At 37.5% G+C, this 17,539-nt stretch overlaps 1 protein-coding gene across 3 annotated transcripts in view; it reads right to left on the bottom strand.

The window, feature by feature from the left end:
- The window catches only part of LOC129751505 (phosphatidylinositide phosphatase SAC2), a 33,323-nt gene extending 23,323 nt beyond the window's left edge, over positions 1 to 10,000 (bottom strand). Inside the window, exons 1-8 of one of the 3 annotated variants that reach the window (XM_055747062.1) lie at positions 9,414 to 10,000; positions 6,951 to 7,889; positions 6,694 to 6,886; positions 6,307 to 6,634; positions 6,175 to 6,245; positions 3,997 to 4,224; positions 3,689 to 3,928; positions 2,510 to 3,607 (exon numbers count right to left, since the gene is read on the bottom strand). In XM_055747062.1, coding sequence (XP_055603037.1) covers positions 3,577 to 3,607; positions 3,689 to 3,928; positions 3,997 to 4,224; positions 6,175 to 6,245; positions 6,307 to 6,634; positions 6,694 to 6,886; positions 6,951 to 7,889; positions 9,414 to 9,510 — 2,127 coding nt within the window. In that variant the 5' untranslated portion in view covers positions 9,511 to 10,000 and the 3' untranslated portion in view covers positions 2,510 to 3,576. Of the gene's footprint in view, positions 1 to 2,509; positions 3,608 to 3,688; positions 3,929 to 3,996; positions 4,225 to 6,174; positions 6,246 to 6,306; positions 6,635 to 6,693; positions 6,887 to 6,950; positions 7,890 to 9,413 lie in introns of those variants that run through there. The other 2 variants (XM_055747045.1, XM_055747054.1) reach the window with 2 other exon arrangements.
- Between the last annotated feature and the right edge of the window lie 7,539 nt (positions 10,001 to 17,539).

Raw genomic sequence — 17,539 nt, 5'->3', positions numbered from 1 at the left:
TGAAACGCAATACTATGAAAAAAAATTGACGAATAGAAAGTACAAATCAAAAGCTTTTTTAAGAGTACCTAGCTTGAAATGTACACGTTTATTTCTCATACATTGCGTGTTTAACGCCTGAATGTATGCAGCTAATAATAAATGTGTAATGCTTTTGCATGGATGAATTTATTCAAAAGCGCTACTCAGTAGAGCAGAAGATGTTATCTTTCAAATATTCGGCCCGCAAATTCCACCCCATAATGACAAAATGAAAGCAAAATTTGCTATCACACCTTAGGAGTCAAATTCGCTTTCATTTTGCTTGACATAAGCTGGTACACAGCAAAAATGAAATCAAAATTATCGTACTTGGTAAAGTGATGCCAAATTCTGCTAAAACTGAGACCATATCCACACAGATTGATGTCAAATTTCAGTATTAATGGGAAATATGTGATACCTTATATTGGCATCATTGAGCTATCCAAGTTCTCGAAAAACAAGTTGTAGTTAGGGTCTTAGTTTTGACAAAATTTGGTATCACTTTGTTAACTTAGTGTGACAATTTGTGCTCTCATTTTTGCTGTGTTCCAAGCAAAGTATGACCAAGTATTCAAGCAAAATGAAAGCACATTTGGCTCTCAGGACGTGACTTTAATTTTTCCATAAAAGTCTGTTCGGAAAGTGTTGTAGCTGAGAAACATATTTCAGTTACATTAAAAAGTTTCTAAAACTATAGATAAATCTTGTATAAATTGGTTGAGAAACGAGAGAGAGAGATATACAGATATTTTAGCACCATTAAACAACGTAAAACATACTGATGGTGTTTGTCTAAATTATATTGGCCCTGTTGTATGTATGTATGTATGTATGTATGTATGGTTCTCCCATCGGTAGCAAGGTCCAGCCTATGTCTGTGTGACTTGACCTTCGAATTGCTTCTCAGACTTTCACGGCCGATGGTTCGTCGAGAGAAGGTATCCAACCTTCAGAGACCTACAATTACAATGGTTGGCAATTAGACTGCCTCAAATTTGTATGGGAAATTTAAAACCTATAAAATGTTATACGCTGCAGGCTAAAATTGATCCTGGGCCTAGTACAAGATCTCATGCCAAATTTGGGCCAGATCGGACCACGGGAAGGGGTCGCTCAACGAGCCTTAAGTTTGTATGGGATTTTGAGACATTTTGTTCGGGAGGAACATGAAAAACCAGTTTTTCGTCAATAACTTTTGTCTCCTTCGACCGATTTCTTTCAAAAACGGGTTTTCTCAAAGCCTAAATTATGACAAATATTTCATCCGAAAGTTGCATTTCAATTAAATTTAAGATAAAAAAGTTATTAAGCTTCAAAAATTGGTTAACTTTTTTATGGGTGATATTCATCACTGTTTCAATATGACCGATTTTAACCATTGTTGTTGTGCTCGATTGTAATTTTTAATGTTTTTATAATATTTGAGTTTGGATGATATTCACTTGATAGTTCGGAAAGAAGTAAGGGCGGAAAAATGCTTGACAATTAAAAAATATATTGCATAACCACAGGGGCTTAGGGACATGACTGGACGATTTGTGATTCCAAAAAAAACAGTTTTTCATCAATAACTTTGGTAGCCGTCGGCCAATTTCTTTCAATTTGAAAGTTTCAAACGGTTTTTCTTAAAGTCTAAATTATGACAAATGACGAAGACTGCAGTTTGATAAGAGTTAAGATAAAAAAAGTTATGAGGCTTTAAAAATGGGCAAACATTTTTACGATGGTATTCATTACTGTTAATGAGGTGTCAATATGTTCGACCGCCCGACTCATTAACAGTGATAAACACCATCCTTTAAGAAAAACTGTTTTGAAAGAAATTGGACAACGGGAACCAAAGTTATTGATGAAATACAGGTTTTTTTTTTGGCATCACAAATCTTCCAGTCATGTTCCTAAGCCCCTGTGGTTATGCAATATATTTATTAATTGTCAAGCATTTTTCCGCCCTTACTTCTTTCCGAACTATCAAGTGAATATCATCCAAACTCAAATATTATAAAAACATTAAAAATTGCAATCGAGCGCAACAACAATGGTTAAAGTCGGTCATTATTTGACGAAGCGGCAGGCATTTCACATTGAATGTTCTGGTCGGACATTTAGTCGCCTCAAGAAAACAGTGATGAATGTCACCCTTTAAAAAGGTAACCAATTTTTGAAGCTTAATAACTTTTTTATTTTAGGTTTAATTGAAATGCAACTTTCGGATGAAATATTTGTCACAATTTAGGCTTTGAGAAAACCCGTTTTTGAAAGAAATCGGTCGAAGGAGACAAAAGTTATTGACGAAAAACTGGTTTTTCATGTTCCTCTCGAACAAAATGTCTCAAAATCCCATACAAACTTCAGGCTCGTTGAGCGACCCCTTCCCGTGGTCCGATCTGGCCCAAATTTGGCATGAGATCTTGTACTAGACCCAGGATCAATTTTAGCCTGCAGCGTATAACTTTTTCAAAAGTCGGGTCATTTGGGGCAGTCTATTGGCAATCCACTCCGCTTGCAATAGTCTCCCAGATGCATTCCCTCTGAAATATGTAATTATTTATAACAGTGAAACACATCTTAACTGTCGGCAACTTATGGGATTCGAACCCAAAAGTTTTTCATGCCGATACCGGGAATCGAACCCAGTACGCCTGGATTACCAGACTCGCGCCAGCCTATCAACTAGACCACATCAGCGCTCTCTAAATTATATTGGCCCTGTTATAGAGAAAACTATAAGGTAAGTAGTTTCTAGAATCCGATTTTGAAACATGTTCCGAAATCGGATGTTGCCAAAATCGAACGGTGGTTGCGAAAATCGAATGTTGCCAAGAACGGGGTATGTAGCGGTTTTAGTCAGAAGGAGTATCAAATTGACACTCCAGGAAATGTGTTTTGACAAGCAGAAATTACATTGTTGAAAAAATAATTAAAATATTTTTGTCCGCTAGGTTGTAAAAAATCTTCCATAGTGCAAAACCTACAGAAATAATGAAAGCTTCTTGATACCTTGTTTAGCTATCGGAGGAATCTCTAGAGCAAATTGTTGAGACCAAAATGATATCCAATTTTGCTAGGTATTGTAAAATAGTCGAGGTTACCGCTTCGACTTTATTCAAATATGAATTTACAACTTAAAAGAAAATTTAAAATATTATTTGACAAACAACAACTTCAACCAAAAGTAATATTGACTTCAAAACCAAAACGATTCATAAGCCTATCTACCTTTGAACTACAACTAAATATTCCACACCCTATTTGTAACAAGCTAGTATATTGAAGGAATCAACCAGAGTGGGTAAAAAAAAATTACCTTAAAATATGTGATAAAATACAAAAAATACAATTCACAAACATATTTCTTTTATTTAAAATATTTCTACACAATGATTTTCAAAACGTAACCGAAAAAAAAAAATGCAATACAATATTAACTACATAATTGTAAAAGCTTGCTGGAATGCGTTACAAGTTCAACACATGAAGACTCGAAGGAACAGGTAAAAACTAAGGTGTAATTTTGACGTAGGAATTTGAGATAAGTTGCTTGAATGTAAATTATTTTTCTTCTACACTACGGGAACAGGAACTATGATAAAGTTAAAGGAAATGAAAGAAAACATTTAGATAAACATTGAAACATTGAGGTCCTAATGGAAACGGCACTCACCTTGGATCGGCATCTATCAATCCCCATGCACCGAGAGGATGTTGCGTAGTTCCTAGTAATTGCCGACGACAATCCTCGACCAATAATCGAGCGTGTTCGGCACCTTCCAAAGCATCCGTCTCATCAACAACTCCCGACTGGCCTCCCAATGCATTTACTGATTCCGCTGAAATCTGATTACCTAGCATCATATCAATGGTCGCCTGCCGGTAGGTGTCCTTGAACCTGGCCAGGTAATAACTGCAAAACGATAAAATTAAAATTTCAGTTAAAAGTTTCCATAACTATTTTATAAAAAGAGGAATAACCTTGTGCTATAGATCAGCTCTTCTACGAGAATGTGCTCTGCGCTCATCAAACCGTAGTTATAATATTCCAAAGAGGGACCACGAGCAGGTATTAAGGCATCAGAGGCCACTTTGAATAACACTTCGTACGGATCGTCTTCGGTCAGTGGTTCGTACACAGGCAAATTACCCAGCATCAAATCTATGCAACTTTGCCGAAAGGAATCAGCAAAATGTTGTATTAGATAACTGCAGATCCACGTGCAGATGACACGAACGTTGTTTTAACGATTATTCATAGAAACGAACAACGAGAAAAACAAGGAAACGGTAAAAATTCAATACTTGTACAATTAAGTTTAAATTTTAGAAAGTGAAACACAATTTATATTTAGGTACATATGAGGTCCGGTGTACCTGCAAGTGCTAACGTTCAACTTTTCTCTTAAAGGTGCATTTACAGTTCTTTCGAATATGAAAATGAAAATACTTCTATTCTTCAAAAACTGGACTATGCTGCATTTCATGGCTGCGAAACTAGGTGGAATAGATGCGGAATGGTTGAAAGATTATTTTTGAACTGATTATCTTGTTCAGAACCCTTTAACATTGGTTTTATTTCAATTCCCCCGATTTTCACTGCGGAATATTTTTTCCGCGTTCACTGACATTCCGCTCGAAGTGTAAACGCACTGAGCGAACGTGAAAACGGAAAACAAACAAGAGTGGTGTGGTGAATATAAATTCCGCGTTCATTTTCACGTCCGAATGGCAATGTGCATTCTGAAAAAAATTTCACCGATGACGGAAAAATTTTTTGCTCCATAAAAATTAGTTTTTAAATTGCAGGCACATTAGAAGGCCAGGAATGGCTTAAAAATACTACGAGTTTGAAATGAGTCGCATTAGATTTTTTTTTTATGTTAAAAAACTCGCTTGGGCACCATTTAATTGTACCTGTTGGAAGAGTTGCTCAACAAATAAATGTAAACAAGAATCAGGCGAATGGCCAGAGTCCATTGAAATAAAAAAAAAGTAGAATCAGCTCTATCCAAATGTGTGCTTCAGAAAAGGTATGGAAATAACTGGAAAACTCTTGAAATTTTTCAAAAATCATGAGCAAAAGTAAACCGATGCATTTGAGTTTCATAAAATCTTTTCGATTGTTTTATTTTATTAAAAAGTAATTTTGATAACCTTTTTTAAGCAAATTTTTAATCAAGAACAAAAAAAAATTGCCTATGTTGCATAAGTTATTCATAACATTTTTTCAATAAGTTTTTCAAAAAAAAAAAAATCGCTTAAGCTAGTTACTCTTTGATCGATAAATACTTTTTGAGGGTACTCAAAATTCATAATTCAAATTTAAATTCATTGTATTCACGGATAAAGACTTTTGGATTATTTTTTTTAAATCAATCGTTTTCAAAGATGAATATGGCTTGAAGAAGAATAGGTTTTATTTTTGGTTCTTTATATATTTCTTAAGAAATTTGAATTTAAATTTGAACACCGGTTCGACTAGTATCGATCAAAACATTGGTTGAATGATCATTTACCGATCGAAACCAATTTCGGTCTGTCAAAATTCTGTAATGCCTTAGTAAATGAAGGTCTTTTGCTTAAAACAACAGTCAGCAAAAATGGAGTCCCAAAAAGTCATTAATACTGCAAGAAAACAGCAAATTTATTAATAAAAGTTGATAAAACGCACCTGAACATGTATTGAATTCATTTTAGGACCGATACACTGGACTCATCTGTGAATTAGTTTGGAAAAAGTATTGCGTTTGCACTTGCCCCCATAAACGGGGCAAGTGCACTCAGAATTTTTTTCACGAAAGTACCGTTACTTTTTACCATTTTTTTTTTTAATTTTTCACTTTCAACGGGAATTTGTTGAGAACTATTTTAGTGACGCAACGAACAATAATTAATAATTTTTGAACATATACATATTTTTCTAGGACATGTGAAAGTTGAACTGTGGTGAAAACCGTTTGCACTTGCCCCGGTGTACCTTACATCTCTTTCGACACAAATTATTCACTTTGACATGAAAATAATATCAAAAGACAAATATTAGAACAATCTGCAGAATAAGCAATTAGGTACTGGAGATTCGTGTGAAGTTTTTTTTCTCTCTGTAAATTAGCACTTTATTCCTCTTTTCTTTTTTGCTAAAATTAAAACACTTACCGATTTGCTGAATTCATTCCATCCTTGACGAGACCAGTTAGCTTTCGTTCTCCTGTTCTTGTGTAATCACCCTGAATAAAACAAAGATTGAATCACTTACTACTTACATAGCTGATCGACTTGCATTCGTACCTTTAGAGCATTTGTTCCCGCATATTGGCGACTAATGACATCCCCGTTGTTGGCCCAAAGCACCATAAAAGGAATTTTCAGCTGATCCGGCAGCTGAGAATATGGTGGTGCAAGGCCCAGTTTAACAAGTTGAGATTCGAGCACCGCTTTTCCGAGGGCCGTCTGCACGACATTAGTGCGGTCCAGACAGTCCATACAATTCACTCGGAACACACTCTTTTGATTGCAAATGGCTCCGTTAGTGTCTCGCCAGTGGAAGCCCATGGAACCGGCCTCAGGAGCCAATGCTTCGATCAATGAAGAAACATTTTCGAAACGCATTCCACGACTGAAACATTATTACTTACTGATTACAATGCTAGCGTAAAAATTTAATGATGAACTTACCAATATTCATGAAAATCAAATGTTACATAAATAAGCTTCTCTGAATTGTAGCGCAAAACGTGACTAGCATATGCATCACCGATAATTTTTTCTTTGCCACTTTGTTCGACGAGATTAATAATGGCTACCGATTGGTATATTGAAAGTTCTTCGTTAAAATGTTTTTTGAATGCGTTGTGCGTTTCTTCATCATCTGAAAGAAAAATGTGCTGGTTAAAACTGTTTATTTTTTCTGTTCTATCCGTATAAGTCTGTACCTCGGTCGAGCCTTGGAGGTGGGCGATATTTGTATCCAGGTTGACTCCAGTAAACCGGAACCGAACCTCGAACCTGTGTAAATGAAATCTGATGTTGGCGCAGCGAAAGTACCTGTTCTGTTTCTACGTAATTCGCGCAATGGCCATTTTCATCAATACCGCGACGTTTATATCGAGTACCTGCCCGATAACGAGATCGCCGGGACACTAAAGCCAGTGTAAAGCATTCATTGCCTATCACACATTGTTCGATTTGTACAAACCCTTGAACTATAGGAAGTACCCAAGTAGGATCACCTAGCTTGGCGATATCCTGAACCATAGTTCGGTTCCAATAAAACCGATCATCTGGAGATTCCTCACGTCGTTGCAAATTGTTGGTAATATCACAGTCCAGACTATAATAAAAACTATCACTATCGTCAAATATACGGTGTAACTCATCCATCACACGTTTTTCGATTCGTACTGGATCCTTCACTACCATTCCTACCATCGTCGATTTTACCTGATTGGAGGCAATGGCAGCGGCCTTTTCGGTCGTATTTTTTATAGTACTTCCAGCGCTTTTGACTGCACCCCATGTTTTGTTTACTAAGGCAGAGCTTTCGAACAACCGATTTCTTGGGGATGGCGATGCGTTCTGGCTTGAAGTACCACTCGATGATTGAGCTGATATAGTGCTGGGTACTGTTTTAATACTGGTCGATGAGTTATGCTTGAGACAAGGTAGCAGGAAAGAGTCAGGATCTTCAGCACCGAGTATACAAATACTTTTGATCTTATACACCAGATGCGGTGCATACAAAACGCCAACAGGGTTAGCCTCTTTGACTATGATCAGATGCGGTTCGAGCACTCCTTGTAAAGCTATAGTGCCAACAATCCCGTGAGTAAGACCAATGCACTCAATATCATCAACCGAAGACAAATCCCAACCTGAAAAGAACGTTTAAATCGAATTAGGTATCACTATAATATTTCGCGTGCGATTTCATCACGTCCAATTGAAATAAAATTAAAAAAATTGTTATTGTAATTGTAATTGTGATGTTAATTTACGAGAACCTTCAAGTTACAAAAGAACTTAGTGACTAGATCAAGGAAGATACTTTAACGAATACATGTGAAAAGTAAAGATAAAAATAACCAACTCCTGTCCAGTGCCCTCCTAAATGAGGCCATGGTGGTTGTCGCCTTAGTCGAAAGTGGAATGTGGTTCCAATAAGATGCTCCACAAATTAGTGTACTTTCTTCATAGTTGTACCATTGATCACAGTTGTACTGTGACGAGGGATTATGAAACACTTTTATTAAACTTATTATAAAGAGAACGAAACTCTGCGATGGAAGACTGCATCGATTTGCCTCTGAAGTTAGAGATGATTTTGTTGGCCATCTCTTCGGTCGATCTTCGGTGCTGTGCCAAGGTGAAAACCGCAAGCCGCAAAAATCGGAAATGCATACTCGATCGCTGGTCGGAACACCTGTTAGTAGATGAGCATCTTATTTCTCAGATACAATCTGGACTTTCTGTTGATGATAGTGTTAGGGCAGTGGTATTTAAAGTGGTCCCTACCGTCCCCTTGGGGGCGTTGAGAGCTTTTAGGGGGGCGGTGAGCTCAACTTTGAAATTTGGGGGGCGTTGAAAGGGCTCGAGGGGGCTATACGGGGTCATTTTAAGATTTACATTTTCACAAATTACGAGTCAACTTTAAATTTAAATGACAACGAGTACGTCCAATAGCCAACAATCAAACAACTTCGAAGAACTTTGAAAACCAAATTGTAGACAGGTTAAAGATAAATATCTGTAAACTCAAAGAGTTGCCAAGCAAGTTTTCGTCTCTGTAAGTCAAAATCATAGACAGATATTTTTTTGAATTGTGACAGATGTTGTATTGTAAGTTTATTTTTTATTGTATAAAAAAGCCAAAATTTTGGATGGCAATGCCTGAAAAACCTTGAAAATGTGTTGTCCTAAAAAATGAAAAAAAATCTTTCGATTGAATCTTTGTTTGAAGGCGTCACAGATTTGGTTATTGATTTTTGGAATGAAAAAGAAGAATTCTAACAAACTAATGGAAATTTTTTTTGAATCGATATAAAAATGAAATTCGGCAATTTTGCATGATAAGACATTAAAAGTTGTTCGATTTTCACTAAATTGTCGGAATTAAGTTGGTAGTAATGATAAATGGGTTTTGTTTGCTTTGTCTTTTATACTCTTTTCGGATGTCGGTGCTGATATAATAAAGTTTTCCAGTTGTTACGCTTCAAGACCATTGATTTTGTTTAATTTCAAATGTATGTTTACTATAGTATCCCTTATCTTAATTAAGCTGTTCATAATATGTATGTAGTTATGAAAAAGTATTAAACTATAGAACCATTAAAAGTAAGTAACAATAAAATTTAAGAAATTATACCGAAACAAGAATCGATATTCCACAAGGTACTCACCACATTTTATCTGGAATTCCGATGTCGATCGATTCCACCAAAGGCTCTTTTCTTTCCTCACGAAAATATAGTAATTTTCGGTTTGGAAAACTTCCATCGCGATTTGTATGAAATTTCCAAACAACCGTTTTCCGCTCCAATAACCTTCTTATATTAAACTAAAATCACACCTTACTACGAACAATTTTCGCAATCGAATCGATAAGTGTTTTTGTTTTGCTGTTTTTTTTTCGATCCCCTCCCTTTTTATCACTGATCATAAAACTGAAGATTACGTGCTCCTTTCACATTTATTTTTACTAAACATAACGATTTGTGGTAATTAATTAAACACTTATTACAAAACCTCCAAATAATCTACTATAACTAAGTATTTTAGAGATTTTTCAGCATAATGTTCGAGTATTTTATGTACGATTCGCAGAAAAACAATGAAGCCCTTGCTTTGAATGGAAAATGAGTAATCTCACTTGCACGGTGAAAGAGTTCAACTCAAAAGGAAACCTCAAGGGCTCTCAATACAGGTTTAATTTGCATCTACTGAAAAATAAGGAAGCCTAACTCATTTTTTATGATGAGAGAGATAAAAGCACAACCAACGTAGGAGACTTTGCATTACCCGGGGGCTCTCAGACCACAACCGAGTATCGCACTGTCAATTCACCGTGCAGGACGATCCTAAGGCTGATGTCATGCTGAAGCAACTAGCAACGCGACCTACAACGCAACGTTCACACGACTAACCAGCTCTCATTTGATCTCCATGGAAATCGCGCAGACCTGTCATACTGGTCGCTTTGTATAGCGCGACCAATCTGATGCCAATGTGTTTTGTAGCGCGACTAGTAGGAAATCCAATAGGAATATTGTTTTTTCTCGATTTGAAGCAGTGATTCCGGGTTTTAAGCACAATAGTACGAAGATCTGTCCGAACTTGTGATAATAAACTAAAAAATATCTTAATCGGCGAGAAAATTTTCATGAATTCTTAGTTCCGGCAAAAAAACAAGGAATTTTGTCTGTTCAAATTTCGGCATTCTTGCAATCCGGGTCGTGATTTGATGAGTTTTTGATGGCTCCCGAAAGAAAGGAGACGATTCAAAGCATTATCAGATGTAGAGAAGTGATGATTTGTAGGGAATCTCAAATGGTGTATTTTTTTTTTGATTCCGGATTTGGCTCTGGAACCGTCAGAATAAAAAAGCAAGTTTCGGGTTTCGAGTTATTCCATACGTAGGTGTGCGTGAGAACGAGCGCAATGTTTACATGCAGCTGTCATTTTGTTCTCCCTTCTGGATTCCTTCATTCGGTTCTTCACATCCGGATTGCCGTTTTTCGTGTCCGGATTGCCGTTTTTCGTGTCCGGATTGCACTGGACTGCAGATAGTACGATTTTGCTTGGCTGAGAGGTTCAAAATCGCGGCAATAATCATTTGCCCGTTCATTATTTCAACTGTTTTGTTTTCAGCCAAAAACAGCTGTTTAATGTTTTGACAACAACGTTGAGAGTATTGGTGAACTTCTCGCAAAACTGACTTTTTTCTCAGGGCGACTCCGTCCCTTTTTCGGGCGAACCTAGGTTGCCTCTCGAGCAATAAATGAGCACGATGACAGCAGTTAGAGCGAACCTAGGTTGCCTCTAGTTTGCCTCCAGGTGAAAAAAAATACGGTAAAAGTGACAGGTCGCGCCAGCATGACATACCAATGCGTTGCAACGCAATCTTATTGGAACGTTGCGTTGCGTTGCGTTGCTAGTTGTTTCAGCATGACATCAGCCTAAGGCTGCTAGACGTGTCGGTAGCCCACACTTACACCCACGTTGACACGGGCTACCTGTCAATGGTGCACATTTGTAATCATTATGTGGTCCAACAGTTTCGTATAATTTCTTCTACACTCAGAAAAATACTATTATGTATGCCATAAGATTCTCTTATGAAGTGGCGCCATAAGAAAAATTAATGAAATTCATAAGATTGTCTTATGACGCGAATGAATTCTGAAGATGAACGCCTACTTCAATGAAAGGTTGTTGCTTTTCATAAGAGATTCTTATGGAAATAGTAAATCACTTTCTAATAAGAAAAATTCTAGATATTTCATGCTAAAACAATCACTTTATTGTTTGCCAAATTTGTTTAAAATTAAATCCTTAATGGTCACCATCAGCAGCGCATCAAGAGACGGCTCCATCAAAGTTTTTTTTTGCCGCATCTAAATCTTTGACCTTTCGTTTTTTGCCGATCAGCTTGCTGAAAAGTAAACAAATAATGTATTTTAGTTTACTAATATATTAGACATTTACACAAAAAACATCAAATCGAACTTACCATTTGTTACCGTTGGTAACAATCCTTTGATTAGAATTTGTGTACCCTTCCCGAGTATATTCATATAGTTAGATTAGGAACAATAAAATTAAAATGATATAAAGTTAGATAATAGTTTAGATGTATATTTGTAAAAGGCTCAGTAAATATAGTAGGGACAAAATTGTGAAAAAAGTTGTGTTGTCTGTTAGATCAGAAAAAAGTAGGGTGGTTTCACGTTCTTCTGTCACACACGGATGGTAACCTGGCCGGTGTGCTCGAGGGCGCGATGCCCGAAAGCACGTCCAACCGGTCCGGCGATTTGATGCGGGCGTCTTCCGTGGCCCGAGAGTGACAATCGAACGTGCCACTATGTCCATGGTCACCCTATCATCCCATCCTTACCCAACTTTTGATAGTGGCCCAACGATAAGTTGACACGTCATTGTTGGGCCATTATCGAATTGTCATCGAAGTTTCCGGAAACAGCGAGAGAGGATAGGAATGATTTGTGCGAAGAGAGGAAAAAGCAAGAGAGTGAAGAAAGAGCGGATCGCGAAAAAAAAAGAGGCAAAAAGATTCGAGACTGCGAGCGAGAGATTCGGTGTAGGGACACGGACAAGTGCGGTGCGTCTTTTCGATTCCTCAAAACGAGGCGAACCAATAAGTGAGGACCGCGTGTGAAAGTGGCGAGGCTGGGCAACCTGGTTAAGCCCGATAAATTGAAAAACCCAAGGATCCGGGGGCTAGGTTGGTTTTCCAAACCATCCGACCGAGTCGCCGATCCAGCCATCCGGCTAACCGGGTTAGCAGACTAGACCGCTCAACCTAAACGCCGAATTAACATCCATCTATTCCGCTGCGAAAGTCGGCCACGTGTCCGGGAGGAATATTCAGCTTAAGTGGTAAAGGCGTACGGGTCGGTTGACAAAATAATCCGGCTCCCGTCAAAAACCTACAACTCGTCCGAATTTGTCCGGCCAAGCAACCACCAGGAAACCTCGTGGGTCCGAAAGAGCCATCCAAACTCATCCGTATCTGTCCCTTCCCAGACTAGATTCGTTGGGCCGAGCATCCGATCGGCCAGGGAAGCCTGCCAACCAAGTAACCCAGCGAAGCCGTCAATCAAATCCGCTGGGTCGTACTGATTATCCGGTAAAGCCACTAAAGTCGCCGATTCCTGCCATTCCTCCGAATTGGGCGACGCAGTACTTGGCTTAATCCGTTCTCCAGGCCGTCGAACCGGACCAAACGTCCAGCGTAGCGGGTCACCGGGTCTATCGGAGTATCGGGTCTTCTACAACCGACAAGCCGAACCAACAAACCATCTTGGCCACCCGTCCCACCAAGCCACCTGGGACCGGAGGTCGAATGCGGTCGTTTTGGCCCGGGGAAACAAACAAGGTCCAAACATCCGTTGCCGATAAAAAAAAAAAAGGACTAAGGTAACCAATGCTCCCTTCAACCAACTTTCTTCAACCAACCATCCTCGACCTACTCTCTACTACCAACCATCTTCAATCAACCATCTTCAATCAACCATCTTCAACCAACCATCTACCACCAACCACACTCGATCCATCTTCTACAACCATCTTCAATCAACCCCGAAGCTCTACCATCCCGTAACATGCAGCACGGCCGCACCGGTTCCCTTCCCACTATATGTTTATGTGTCTAAAAATAATGTAAAATAAAATCAAAAATAACAAAATTTTCACATCTTTTCCCTTTTGAGCCGATATACCTCGGAAGGGTGCTCTTCCACTTATATTAATTTCTTCTTCCTCTCAATGGCTATGGGTGAGTCATGCCTAAGCTAGCCGACTCTGGGATTACGCAACGTCTGGGCTAGCCGTACGTAATAACTGGCGATCCGCGAAAAAAATACTTAAAAAAATATTCAATTTTTTCAAATTGATTATTTTTTTCTATCTTGCTTAGGGTGATTCACAAATACGTATGTCTTCGTGATTGAATTGTCATTTCCTCCTTGTAAATCGAATGATATGTCGTCCAGTCAACGTCTAATTGATCCAGTAGAGTAAAATCAAATAATAGAGAAATATTTCCAGCGTAAGTATTCTATATAAACCAAACTGCTTGATTTACGTGAAGTTATTTGAAAAGCGAAACTTATATGTATTTATTACTCAGTAGTGCACTGGCCCAGGATTAAAAAAAAAAATTCAATTGAAAAAATATATATATATTTATATGTATTCGGACAGGAACTAGAGGAGTAGTAAAACCGATAAGGATATCCGTTATTATAATGGAACCAATTACAGAAAACGAGCTAGAACGTTTATTTTTGGAGGCCCGAATCGAAAACCTTGATGGAGATGACTTAGATTTTGAGCTGGAAATCAGAAGATTTCCGTTTTCGAGGGATGAACACATCTCTCGAAAAAGAAAAGCTTTGAAGGAATTGTTAAAGAATGAGAAAGAAGAACCAGAAGTTCATAGTAAAATTTTAACCCGCGATCCTCTTACAGAAATAGAGTTGTGTGAAAAGAAACTAACAGAAATCGATGAAATCTATAGCATTACAGGGAGTAAACAGCTTCCAAAAAAATATTTGACTGTTTTGCTTCATGTAGGATGTAGGGCAAAACTAGTCAGGGATAATCTGCCTCGAGACAAAAGAGCCATCATGGACGAACAATTACAGCGGATAATATTCTTATTGAACAAATATTTTATAAATAGCAATCAAGATGAAAATCTGTTACAATTACAAGAAGAAGATAATTTAGGAAATCTATTCGAAGATAACCAGCCTAGTATCGCTATTGATAATTCTTTGCCGACACAAAATACACCGCTTGAAGACAATCTTTCAGTAGCCCATATGGAAACAGATCTGATAAATTCGCTTTCACGTTTAGGACTGATTAAAAACGAGTCTTGCGATAAACAACAGTTTATTCAAGGTTTGCTGACTTTGGAGAATGAACTTTACCAATTAAGGCAATTCAAAGCAAATAATTCAGTTAACAATGAAATGATCTCGAACCCAAAGTATACAGGAACAAATCCAAAATCATCTATAAGCACTATGACCCCAATTCGCAACGCCGCGCAAACAACGGAAAATGAATTAATTGAAAAAACTGTCCGAAGTACAGGCATTAATACGATTTTACCGACAACAAATTCGTATTTGAGCAAATCGATACTACAAAATGTATCAACGCGATTCGTAACTCCCATTTTGAACCCACCGATATTTACAACAGGCACGCGACCTAGTACTTCGATATCTTACGCACAAAAATTGCCTTTTCTAAATAATGATCAATCCTATATTTCACCGCCTTACCAGAACCCGCCCCCAATATCTCCATGGCTGACTCCCTGTCCGATATCCTTACCGATATCACAGCACAACTACCAAGCGATAGGAGTAAAGGTTTCGGACAGCGATGGAAAAGGCGTCTTGTCTGGTGTAGAGCGGAAATCCAAAGAGACCGATTTTTATTTTTATTTTTCGTACGTCAATTTCATTTGACGTTTTGGTTGACGTTAATCGAGATGGATTCTCCAATGTTTATTACACGCTGATTTTTTTAACTCAAATTCGAGGTGGATTCTACAGTTCTTCCTCCTTTAGAACGTTTATAATATAAATGTTAAATTACAAATTACGAACAGATTATTTTATATCTGATTAGAATCCATTAAATTTAGAACTTCAATTATATGTATCGATTTTAACTAATAATAAAGATATTGATTTGATTTCTTTTCTCGTTTACATCTTTTTGATCTTCTTAAACCACTAGTAACATTTTCTGCAACCATCTTCTTCTGGGATGATGAAATAGAAATTCCCTCGACTGTTTCCTCGGACTCAGCGTTGTTATCTGGCCTACTTCGACAGCCAAATATGAAAGAATCCGCGGGGAATCCAGAAAAGTCACCAGATGAATCGAGAACATCCTGATTTTCGAAAGTCTCTTGCGAGACAAAAACACTTTCGCTGCTTTGCTCTGGTAAACTATCGTCTCGTTCCAAAGAATCATCCTCACGCCTGCGCTTGGAAGACCGAACTTCTGGGCAAAGATCAGAGACGATTACCGCCCTTGTTCGCCTTCGATCCTTTTCTGCGATACGAAGTTGTTGCCTGTGTGCCAGGACCAATCTGCCGTTCAGAGAAACCTGGAAAACGTTGGATGAAACTTTTTTAATAAATTTTGCCATTATCCAACGTTTTATGTCAGTGGTTTTAGGGTTTTTATAATAAACAGGATCCCCAGCCTTAACGTTAATAAATGGGTCATTTAATAATGAATTAGTACGTATGTTATGGTCTTCACCTTTTAGTGGTTGCGTCAAAAGAGTTTTAGAATCGTTTTTAGGATTCAATAAGTCAATTAGTGTTTTTGGTTTATAGTTAAGAATGTTTTCTGAAGGAAAGTGACCTGATTTGAGACAAGTGTTTCTATAATTGAAGAGAAAATACTGAACTTTCTCTTCAATGTCCAATTTTTGAATATTTTGGTCCAGCATAAACTTTTTGAAAACCTCTTTCACTAAACGAACCAATCTTTCCGCCTGACCGTTACTTTGTGGATTATAAGCGGACTTTTAAGGACTTGTATGCCCTGTTTTTCCAGAAATTCTACAAAATACTGTGAATTAAACGGTGGACCTCCATCCGTGACAACTACATCAGGTAACCCAAACCTGGCAAAAACTGCCATAAATTTGTGTAAAACTTTTTTACAATCTGTTCCAAAACGCATGTATTCTAGCTCTAGCCATTTCGAATAACTGTCTATAATTACAAGGAACACTTTCTGCTGAAAATGGAAAAAATCCACATGAATTCTACTAAATGGACGATTAACCGGAATCCAACTGTTGCTTGTTTTTGGGCGATGGACAATAACCATTTGATTGCAAATTAGACATGATTTCACAAAATTTTCAATATCCTGATTCAATCCAAACCAATAAACACTCCGGCGGGCTAGTTGTTTAATTTTGACAATTCCAATATGATTTTGATGTAATATTTCCAAAACTTTTCTTTGTAATGACGAAGGAATGATAACTCTTTCTTGAAACAAAATACAACCGTTGACCTCTTCTAAATCCTGGTAATGAGCATAAATATCTCTAAAGTCTCGCTCTATTTTTGTGGGCCATCCATTTGATATGTAACGTTTCAATTTCTGTAGAAAGGTATCATTTTCTGTTTCTTTGGAAATAATTTTATAATTTATAGGAAAACTGGACGAAAAATTCAGGCTTTTTATAAATTCACGTTGTAGTGATTTAGGAACTTCTTGTTGGAGTGGAAAACGAGAACAAAAATCGGCGTTCCCTATCTGGTTGACGGCCTGTAAACAATGTCAAAATCGTAAATGCTCAATTCCATAACATAACGCTGTAGTCTAGTTACGAACATTGCGTTTTTACCTTCTCGTCCAAAAATTCCAATTAGGGGTTTATGATCAGTGTAAACTGTAAATTTTTTTCCATAAAGAAACTTATGAAATTTTTTTATTGTCGTAACAACAGCCAAAGCCTCTAAGTGCAATATGGGATATGATTGCTGTGCTTTATTTAATGTAAATGAAGTGAATGCAATAGGTTTTTCAACACCGTTTATTGCATGTGCAATCACTCCACCAATACCATAATTGCATGCGTCCGAAACTACAACAATTGGTTTGTCTGGATCGAAAAATTCTAAAAGATTTGAGTTTAATAGATAGTTTTTGCTGTTAACAAAAGCTCTTTCACAATCATCATTCCATTGAAAGTGGACATTTTTCTTTAATAAATTATACAAACAACTCAATT

The sequence above is a fragment of the Uranotaenia lowii genome, chromosome 1 (assembly GCF_029784155.1).
Source record: "Uranotaenia lowii strain MFRU-FL chromosome 1, ASM2978415v1, whole genome shotgun sequence".
Lineage (NCBI taxonomy): Eukaryota > Metazoa > Arthropoda > Insecta > Diptera > Culicidae > Uranotaenia > Uranotaenia lowii.
The sequence above is the reverse complement of the archived record's forward strand: the minus strand, read 5'-3'. Positions and strand labels throughout refer to the sequence as shown.